This window comes from Populus nigra, chromosome 8 (genome assembly GCF_951802175.1).
Source record: "Populus nigra chromosome 8, ddPopNigr1.1, whole genome shotgun sequence".
Lineage (NCBI taxonomy): Eukaryota > Viridiplantae > Streptophyta > Magnoliopsida > Malpighiales > Salicaceae > Populus > Populus nigra.
The window spans coordinates 10,240,581-10,250,881 of NC_084859.1; the positions used below are offsets into that span (position 1 = coordinate 10,240,581).

At 35.4% G+C, this 10,301-nt stretch overlaps 2 protein-coding genes across 4 annotated transcripts; one reads left to right on the forward strand and one right to left on the reverse strand.

Moving 5' to 3' along the window:
* The first annotated feature begins 420 nt into the window (after positions 1-420).
* Positions 421-8,560, forward strand: LOC133702067 (pumilio homolog 23). Of its 3 annotated transcripts, XR_009843650.1 has the most exons (12): positions 421-801; positions 913-1,276; positions 1,640-1,946; positions 2,380-2,543; positions 3,298-3,441; positions 3,747-3,866; positions 4,107-4,292; positions 5,800-5,948; positions 6,454-6,636; positions 6,938-7,345; positions 7,837-7,938; positions 8,045-8,560. XR_009843650.1 is itself a non-coding variant. In XM_062126253.1 (11 exons), the coding sequence occupies exons 1-10, from the start codon at positions 527-529 to the stop codon at positions 7,341-7,343; spliced, it is 2,298 nt and encodes a 765-aa protein (XP_061982237.1). In that variant the 5' UTR covers positions 421-526; the 3' UTR covers positions 7,344-7,345; positions 8,045-8,560. The 3 variants fall into 3 exon arrangements, 2 of the variants coding, with proteins under 2 accessions (XP_061982237.1, XP_061982236.1); XM_062126253.1 differs by lacking the exon at positions 7,837-7,938; XM_062126252.1 differs by lacking the exon at positions 8,045-8,560 and having other exon boundaries at positions 7,837-8,019.
* On the reverse strand, positions 7,542-8,192 carry LOC133702068 (uncharacterized). Its single transcript, XM_062126254.1, has 2 exons — positions 7,948-8,192; positions 7,542-7,857 (listed from the first exon to the last, which is right to left on the reverse strand). Exons 1-2 carry the CDS (start codon positions 8,190-8,192, stop codon positions 7,833-7,835), a joined length of 270 nt encoding a protein of 89 aa, XP_061982238.1. The 3' UTR covers positions 7,542-7,832.
* Positions 8,561-10,301: the final 1,741 nt, after the last annotated feature.

The window sequence follows — 10,301 nt, forward strand, 5'->3', positions numbered from 1 at the left end:
CTTTTTATGCCTTTAAAAATAAATAAATTTTTTGTAATTGTATTATTTCTGTATTTATTTATCATTTTTGTATTCTATCAATTTTTTTTTGTATAATTTGTTCTTCGATTTCACATATTAAAATTAAAACTCAACTTATAAAATACAAATGTTGACAAGAGGAAAAAAACATACGAAAGTTGCAACTCGTAAACTACCTGCGACAAGAAAATTAAAATGATGGGCAAAAAAAGAAGAAGAAAGCCTCCTCCTAAATTTGCAAGTCAAAACGCAAGTAGTGATGGGCCTAAGAACCCTAAACCGTTATCGAGTTTAAAGAAAACAAAAGAAAGGAGCCCGGGAAAACGTATAAATTTATGGGCCCAAAAGCCTAACCAGGAGACGCCACCGTTTGAAAACGGACGGTTATAATCTTTATGGCCACTCCAATTAGGGTTTAAGGTAGGTTTTTGTGTTTCTCAGTTGATTTTCTTTCATTCCTGTCAGTTTATTGCATAGAAGGCAAGAAGCCTTGCTGCGGGTGCGTATGGTTTCTGTTGGTTCAAAAGCTTTAGCGTCAAGAAGAGACAGGAGTTGTTGTAATTTGGTGGAAGATAACTTGATGGGCAGGGAGGATAAATCATATAATCAGGGCAGAAAGAAAAAGGGTATGAGCAGGAAGGCCAAGAATGGCAGTTTTGGTTTTGATGCTGATAATTCCAACAAAAGTGTTTCTGGGCGGGCGACTGATGGAACTGCGAAACCCAAAAAGTCATCAAAATATCAAAATACTTTCTCAGAGCCACAACCATCAATTGTAAGGTATAGTTCCTTCTGCTTTACCTTTGTTTTATTTTTTTTGGCAATCTCTTTTCATTTCTCATTTTTTTTACCGTTATAAGAATGTAACTGAGTAGGGGAATCTGCTTGTAGGAAACAGGTTGATCCTGAAACAACCAAATATTTTTCAGAGATTGTAAATCTTTTTGAAAGTGATGGCGTTGATTTGGAGGAGCGTCCGGTCATATGTGGCAATGCTCTTGAAGAAGCTAGAGGCAAAGAATTTGAGCTGGCAACTGATTATTATATAAGCCACACTCTGCAAATCCTACTTGAGGGCTGTAATGTGGACCATCTTTGCGATTTCCTCCGAGGCTGTGCAAAGGTCTTTCCTTTAATTTCAATGGATAGGTCTGGTTCTCATGTTGCTGAGACAGCTCTCAAGTCTTTAGCTATGCATCTTCAGGACGATGAGGCTTATTCTGTTATTGAAGAGACTCTAACTAATATATGCAAGGTATTAATTAGGTGACATTTTTTACTTTTATAACATGATGCATTTAGATTCTTGTATCGGCAAACATGCTTCCCTTTTGTTCTTACTGTTTATCAATGTTGTGCGCTTTTAGTTGTGGGTTTTCTCAACAATTATGGCTTTCACAGCGAATATTATTGTTCAGCCAAATGGCAAAAAATTGCCGATATCTTCTTCATAGAAGAAGTAAATGACTAAGTAGAGTATGGCTTTTAATGACACTTACTTTCCCTTTCAATATGATTTGATCTTTGTCAGGTAATTATAACCAATTCTGTAATTATGATATGTAATCGCTTTGGATCTCATGTTATTTTCTTTTATATATGATTTGATCCTTGTCAGGTAATTGTAGCTAGTCCTGTTGATATGATGTGTAACTGCTATGGATCTCATGTTTTCCGAAGTCTTCTTTGTCTTTGTGGAGGAGTGCCATTAGATTCCCCAGTGTTCCATCGAGCAAAACCATCAATGATTCTGGCAGAGCGTTTGAACCTCAGCACTTCTTCAGCCCCTGGGAACAATTTATCACATCATCATCAAGGATTTCCTGGTTTACTCAAGTTTCTTGTATCAGGAATGTTGAAATGTAGTGAAGAAGATGTGAAATACCTTCTAGTTGATCAGTACAGCAGTTTGGTTTTCCAGGCATGTTGGAAAGTTTCCCCTTGAATCTCCTTGTGCTGTATCTTTGTTACACGAATTATTGATTCTGTATGGAAATAAGAAGATTAAGTGACTATTACTTGATTTAGGAGTTCTAAGCTGAGATGTACAGTCTCCAGAAAATTTGTCTGAGTTGTAAAAATTACCTTGCCAGTGTTCAACTAACTTTCTTAAGTTTAGAAAGATATTCTTCTTTCTACTTTCATTGTGTTCAGAGACTCTGTCACCCCCATACCCTTAGACACACTGCCACCTCCCATGATGAGTTGGTGTTAAGGAAGTTTGTCTTGTGTTTGTTGCACTTTGTTAAGTGACTTGAGCCCTGCAAATTCTTGTTTGCTGGTTTAATTTATTCATATGATTTAATTGTCTTAATCAAGTTCATGCTATTTAATTGGCATTTTGCTCTTGGCAGACAGCTTTGAAGTTATTTGCTGGGCATGATCAACAGTTGTTACAGATAATTCCGGTCCTACTTGACTGCAGAAAAGAAAATTTAACAGAAGGAAACTTCATAGAAATGACAGCGGTCGGTGACATTGTAGAGTTAATGAAAGAAGCTGCGTATAGCCACCTAATGGAGGTGAGTAAAATATTTAATTGTTAATGTGGTAAATCAGTGTGATCCATTAATTAGACACATGCATCCTATGTATCATGTCATATTCTCAATTGCATCTGTATCAATGTGATTACTTGTTTTTACATTGTGCTCCTGGTGTGCCTGATTAAGGTGCATTTATTTCTACACTTTTCAAGTTTGAATCATAATGAAAAGATTCTACTAGAAACTCATCCTCATCATTTGTTTTTTACAACCACAAGTATGATTACAGATACTAATAAACTTTCCATGATAACCAAATTGTTATACTAAAGATTTATCTTCTAGGTGCAATTTTTATCATGTTCCCTGTAAACAATTTTAAAATGTCTAGTATCTGCAGGTGTCCTCTTATGAAATTGCTCTGCTGCTGTGAGTCCTGAAATACCATCAATTTTCTTATTTTTTTTGTTTATATTACTCTACTATCTGGTTGTTGCACACTTAACCCCACCTGTCACTTATCTGAGTAAGCTATTCCATGGTAACAATAACATTTCTGCTTCCATAGGATTGCAAGTTCTGTGCATTTGGTTTTTATTTTGTAAATAACTTTTTTAATGCTGTAATAAATGCTTGAGGACCAGTTATGTGAAGGGGTTCAGAATTTTGGATAATCACAGATTGTCGTCAAGGTTGTATGCTGTGATATGTGAACTTTTTTATTGTGCTGTTTCTCTCTAGATAGTAGCTATTTGTAAATTTGATTATTTTAAGTTTCCCAAATCTACAGGTAATCCTGGCAGTGAGTCCTGAAAGCTTGTATGATGAAATGTTCACAAAGATTTTCAGGAAATCTCTATTTGAGCTTTCATCCCATCAGTGTGGCAATTTTGTTGTTCAAGCCTTAGTTTCTCATGCAAGAGATCGGGAACAAGTATGTGTTATAAGATTGCATCTCTCTCAACTCAGCCTGTAGTTCTTACTTCTCATCTTTTGAATGTTTGGCAAAATCTCAGCACACCTTACATTTTTGCACCAAGATTAGGTTGTAATATTATGAGAAGTTCTTTTTCATGAGTTCAAGTTATTCTGGTATATGAACAGGGTTGTATAATTTTGCTATGTTTAGCTAACCATTGTACTTTCATTCAACAACTAATATTCACGGTGCAAGATAATGTGCCTAAGTTACAGTGTCTTTGAGTTCTGATGCAGTATTTTTATCTTCTTGACTACTAGATGGAGTTTATCTGGGAGAAACTTGGTCCAAAATTTAGGGATCTTCTTGAAATGGGGAAGTCAGGAGTTATTGCATCTCTTATTGCTACAAGTCAAAGGCTTCACACACATGAACATGAGGTTTTTTACTCAAACACCATTTCTTGTTTGACATTTTTTATTTTGATACATGCATGTGTTAAGATCCTGCAATAATTTTAGGAAATAAAAATTAAATATTCTGTCAAGTTGTTGAAAAGCAATTTAGTAGATTTTTACACTTCCATATATTTAAAAAGAAAAGGAAAGAATCAAGATTATTATACATACACGTACATAATCTAACAACGGCAGTCATTCATTCCTGTTGCTTGTTTGTAGGTCTGTAAGGCCCTTGCTGATGCAGTATGTTTGCCAAATGAGTCTCCTAGATCTGTTGTTGATCGAATATTGTTTCTTGAAAGTTACTTTGCTTGTGTGGAAAAATCCAATTGGAAGTGGCCAAGTGGTGCCAAGATCCATGTTATGGGCTCTCTGATTCTGCAGGCAGTTTTTAAATTTCAAAATGTAAGTTGTTTTTTGCCTCATTTCTGCATTTGTAATTGCCCAAGTCCATTACCATGCTGCAACTGATTGCTGCAAATATGTTTTATGTTTCGCTTTTATGAGCAAAAGAATAAAAATGATAGGGAAACAAAGCCTTTGCTAGCTGTGCAATCTTAATGCTAAGGACCCACCATTTACCTCTCAAATTTGATCTGTATTTTATGTGTGTGCATGCGTGGTGTGTGCTTGTGGTGTACTTCGACATTTAACATACATCTACAAATTGTTAACCAGTAAACTTCCACAGCTGCCACCACCACCACCACCACCACCACCACCACCACCACCACCACCACCACCACCACCGGCACTCCCAAATTCTACATCCACATGCTCCATCATAGTTTAATGATTAGAAAGTGGTTGTGTTACCATTCATGCACAGTTGCTTCTGCGCTTTCGTTCTATTGATCTTGAGCTGGAGACTTGGCATAGATAGATTTACTAACGGGCTTGGTTGTTTTGCCTTTGTTAATTAGTTTTGCTTTGAACTTCCAATCTTGAACCATCGGATCTGTTTCTCCTAATCCACCTTGATATATTAGTTATTCAACTAATACAAATACAATCGGTTTATTACTAATCTGCCTGTCCTTCATTTGGAATTGATGAATCTGAGTATGCTGGTTTGAATCTTTGAAAAATTGAAATACCTGTTGACTTGAATTTTCAAGGAAATATTTTTGTTTGTTTGTTTGTAATTGATTCTTGTAAAAAAGCCTCTGGCTGGGCAAACAGGAAAGTGAGTGTGGTGTTCTCTGCTCTGGTGTGGTTTATTTTCTTTACCAACTTAGAAGTCTGGCAGATTTGACATTGTTGTGGCTATTTAGGATTCAAGTTAGCTCAAAGCCTGTGAGGTTTGTCTTTCTTTAATTGCTTAGTTTTCTCATCGGCCCTTTGCTTGCTGAACTTTTATTCAGATTGTCTGTTCTTTGTTCTGTGCTTTGAATCAATTAAGTGTGTATTCTTTGATTGATACTTGCTGTAGCATATAGTTAAGCTTATTTATTTGAGTACTTAACAGATCATTCTCACCAGGGGGGGGGGGTAACTATATCCCCTGTAGGAAGAGGTATGTGAGGAACGAAACAATAAAGAAGTTTCTGATGGTATGAAGTTGGACAGGGTTAGGCATTGTCTGTCCCAGCCTACCCTGTTCTTTATCCTCCCCATGTTGTTTTGGCTCATGCTTTCATATTCTTGACTATATTCACACACACATGCATTCATATGTGCATTGATATCTCTCATCAAAAACTTCTTCTGGAACTAGGTATATATCTCAAATGTGCTTATGATCTGGCTACTTAGAAGTTCATTACTGCAATTAATATTTGTATTTATCTTAGTTTATCATGGCGTGCTAGGAACTTCCAACACGCTCAGTTAACTTAATTGGCTTCTAATGGAGATATTTGGCAATCTTTTCATTCCTTGTTTTAATGTTTCATATTTGGTATTTTTGCAGCAACTCATACAGCCTTATATAATGAGTCTCACATCCATGGAAGTTGACCATGTCCTTGAAGCTGCAAAGGATGTAGGGGGAGCTCGTACAATCGAAGCATTTCTAGATTCCGATGCGTCTGGAAAACAAAAGCACAGGCTAATTAATAAGTATGTCATGCTACGGTATTGGTTGTTTTCTCTTTTTCAGGAGTTTTACTTTCTTCTTAGTTCCTTTATTTTTGGTTGAACAATAATTGAAGGAGTTGCTTTCGGAAAAAAAGGGTAACTTTGGGGTCAAAGTTTTATACTTTCCAGTCTAACCATGATAGAATTAGTTTCCAATTTTTGTAATTATTTTTCCCCTCACGCCTTCTAGTGCTATTGTTTTTCCTTTATTTTGGGAACGAAGTTAAACTAAGTATAGCCATTTTACCCTTGGGTGCCGTGTAATGCAAAGTCAATCTTGAGCGCACTATTTTCTTTGAAAATATCTGGTTTATATCTCAGTTTTTTGACTATCAAGGATTCAGAGATCAATCTTAGTTGGGAATCCAACATAGAACTCTTATTTTTCATCAATTCTGAATACTGAATTTTCTACTTAGGTGGTTATTCATTTCATTTCTCTCTCTCTTTCCTTTTGTTTAATGTTGATTACTCTCTACTTCTGAAGGTTACGAGGACATTTTGGAGAGCTTGCAATGCACTCTTCCGGTTCATTTACTGTTGAAAAGTGCTTTAGTGCCAGTAATTTGTCACTAAGAGAAGCTATAGCATCAGACTTGTTATCCGTGCAAAGTGAGCTTCCCAAGACCAAGCAAGGCCCTTACCTCTTAAGAAAATTAGATATTGATGGGTAAGCTACGTGAAGTATTTTTGTTTTGAATATTGAGCTCCTAAGGTGATTAGTTCTCATATGAAATCTACTTGCATTTGTTCAAGGGTAGTAAAAGCCATGATAAGATTTTTCTGGTTTGTCCTCACTTCAGTTAGGACCCTGTATTGTGATCTGAAATTAATTTACATGGGCAGTATGCAATAGGGAAAACAAGATGATAGTTGATACTCATGAAGCATTTGGCATTTGTTAGCTGGTTTTGATGGTTGACTATTGTGTTTGATACTAGTTTCTTTTTGCCTTTTCTTTACTGTTTCAGATATGCTAACTGGCCTGATCAGTGGAGATCAAGACAGGCTTCGAAACAATCAACTTACAAAGAATTTTATGCTGCATTTGGATCTGGTGAGGCCAAGTTATCAAAAAGTGACTCCTTCCTTGCTGATACTTCCAAGAGCACGTCACACGCAATAGGAGTAAAGAATGTGAGGAAAGAGATTGATCATCATTTGGCCTCATCAGAGAAATATGCAAAGCACGCTGTGGTTGATGATGTCATGAAAGTGAAAAACAAGAAGCACGAGAAGGGTCATAGTGGTGCCTCTGATGAGAAAGCAACAGGGAGTGTAAATCAGAAACCTTTTCTGTCTGTTGACCTGAAGAAGAACAAACGACACGGACAAGAGGAGCGATCAAAAGCTTCAAGAAAGAAGTTAAAAGTTTGATGGTATGAATTCTCCAATTCTGACACTTTTGTAAGGCCTCACTTTTGTTGCGTAGAGAATAGAGTGTAGCAATTTAGTTGCAAAGATTGTTGAGTACTGGAGTGGAGGTGCAAGTTCTGTTACTTAATAGTATTTTTTATCTTGCTCTTAGCGTCAAATTTTGTTCAGTATTAAGAGTATTTTGTTTTAGACTGGAAAGTGTGAATCATAGACCTTTTCAAATAACAGATGAGATTATCATTTACTTTACTACATATAAGAAATTGACGGGTTTACATATTACTGTAAAACTTAATTGTCTGTGCCTATGGTAGCAAAAAATTGTAAAAGCGATACGAACTGCAAGTACATTTGGTGGCTATTGACATAAACTCTAGTCTACATAAAAAGGGTGTTAAAGAATGAATGGAACACACGCAAACAGAAAAAAAAAAAAAAGAGCAGCTACACTCAATGCTGTCGCTTTGAATCTTCTGTTTTGTGATTCTTTCAGTCGCCTAGTTGAGGCTTGCACCTGGGACAAAAAAACAGGGAATTTAAATCAATTACCAGAAAACCGCAAATGGTGGAAAAGGTCTTGAAACTGTTTGTTCTCGTGAGTTACTTGTTCTGTCTGGGATTTGAATTGCTTGGAGGTATTCTTCTGAAGCTTGAACCAATTTTCTTAAATGGGTTCTTATTTGCTTGCAAATCTCTGAAAGCCTGTGAAGTTGAAGCCTTGCTTGACACTGAAGTGGTAGATGGTGGTGCCAAAGAACGACCCTCTGCTTGAGCTTTGTTTAACCAGGCGGATAGAAGTAGTGAAAGAAGAAGAGCAAGAGCAGCCAGCGCTCTAGAGTATGACTTCATTTTGTTGGTGGTTTGCTGTTTGTTATGCTACTTGGTGAGTGAGGTGACAATGATTTCTGGTATGATATGATAGAATGAGACCATGTAGTAGTTCATACAAGTAGAAGTGATTTATACCTAACTTACTGATTTTTTACTTTCAAATTACCAGTAAAAATCCAAATTGGGATCTGATAACAGTGGGATCATGTGCTTTTCTTTGACTGTTACATGTTTAGTGACTCTGACCCGATTCTGGTTGTTTTGTAAAACATTTGTAAGAAGGTCATGTGATTTATCACGTGATCTCAACACCAGGCCTTTTGGGGAAGCTAAAAGGATCAGTATTATATTGTGTGATTAGGCAGTGCTTCAGCCTCCAACTCCAAGGACAGTGACAATAGCACAGTGTTGGATCTACAAATCTTAGAAACATGTTTGGTTTGGTAACAGCTGTTCCTCGCAGATAATTCAGCTGCAAATGCTCCAACGTTGTCTTCAGTTGCAAAAGCTTCATCATTCAATGGCGATGCTTTGCCAACCATGCCCAGAATTTTGTTTCATCCAACACATCTTAAATTTATCATCTTGATGTTGCGTTCTGTACCAATTCTATTATTGTTTTCTTAAGAGTGATTGCGTAAACAATTTTTTTAAATAATAAGAATAATGATGTGTAAGGAGATGATCTTTTCCATTTATAGGATAAACCCAACCGATGAGTGTATAGAGTGAATTTTTTTTTTCTTGTGTTTTTAAAAAACTTTAAATTTTTTTATTTAAATTAATTTTTTTGTTTTTTTAAATTATTTTGATACATTCGGTTAAAAATAATTTTTAAAAAATATTATTTTAAAAATATTTTAAACAAGTTGCAGTTACAAATTTTGCTCTTTTTTTTATATAAAGAAAATAATGAGAATATTGCGGCTTTTGCACCTACATGTCTCTAAAGAAACTATCACCGATCACCACTTTTTGGTCGGAGGCTGGAACATAGGGTGGCTCGAGGGATTTGATTCCGCCCGGACAGGGACGAATCTAAGGGAAGCAGGCCCGTTCTCTGATAATAGTAAAATTTGGTCCCTTTTCTTTATAGAATTTTGATTTAATCCTTGAGAAAATGAAATATACGATCCTTCTCTCTTGAAGGTCTCTTTACAGCTTTAGCCCTCCAAAGTATAAAATTGACTCCTCCAATAAAAAATGTCACATCCTCCCCCTCTCCAATGCCACTGATCCTGGATTTGCTCCAATCTTGGAAACCAACAAAATATGTGAAACTTGAAATCCGAGATCGATAGAATGTTCTTCTTATTAATCGAATTAACCCCTTAAATACTAGGGCATTTTCGAGTAATTTTCTATTTATGTAAAAGCGAGAATTATTACATAACTATTCATATAAATTTTTTTATGTAGATAAGAAAAAAAATTTTAAAAAATAAATAAGCATAACGAGAAGAATACAAATTATTCCACTATACTAAAAAAACCTTGAAAAACTTAATGAAGTTTTATTGTTTATATGAACAATGCAATTCTTTTTTTTTATTATTATTATTTTAATTTTATCTTAACATGCTTTTTTAACAATCGTTTAGGTTGTTTCTGAATCAATCAAGTTAACTGAATTACATTGGAGCAACTCCCAAAAGGTTTAATTTTAAACCCGGATTAGGTAACAAGTTAGGTCAAAATATTTTTTTAATGTTAAATACATGTTTTTTCTTCTCGATTTTATCCTCATTTTTTTTGACTAATTGAGTTATTTTTGGACTAATCAAGTCGACCAGGTCACTTAGAGGCAGCTTCTGCACTGTTTAATTTTAAACACAAGTTAGGCAAGAGATTGAATTATGAGGTTTTTTTAACTGTTAATTTCATTTTTTTTAATTTCATCATCATTTTTTTTTTCCAGTTGGCTATGTTGCTTTTGAATCGATTATGATGACTGGGTCATATTAGGCCAAATTTCATATACTTTAATTTTAAACTTAGGCCACACAAGGAGTCAGATCGAGGAGTTTCAAAGTTAAATCGCATAACGGAATTTAATAACAATGCGAAATAGTTCTATATAATTTGGATTTTTTTGTTGCATTTAAAGATTTTTTTGATCTAGCCCGC

What these genes read in the sequence shown, in the direction of transcription:
- LOC133702068 (XM_062126254.1), bottom strand. Translation starts at nt 8,192, where the DNA reads ATGAAGTCATACTCTAGAGCGCTGGCTGCTCTTGCTCTTCTTCTTTCA. An exon ending in TCAAATCCCAGACAGAACAA is followed by an intron (nt 7,858 to 7,947) that starts GTAACTCACGAG and finishes TTTTTGTCCCAG; the next exon opens with GTGCAAGCCTCAACTAGGCG.
- LOC133702067 (XM_062126253.1), top strand. Translation starts at nt 527, where the DNA reads ATGGTTTCTGTTGGTTCAAAAGCTTTAGCGTCAAGAAGAGACAGGAGT. An exon ending in CAGTTTGGTTTTCCAGGCAT is followed by an intron (nt 1,947 to 2,379) that starts GTTGGAAAGTTT and finishes CTTGGCAGACAG; the next exon opens with CTTTGAAGTTATTTGCTGGG. An exon ending in TTCACACACATGAACATGAG is followed by an intron (nt 3,867 to 4,106) that starts GTTTTTTACTCA and finishes GCTTGTTTGTAG; the next exon opens with GTCTGTAAGGCCCTTGCTGA.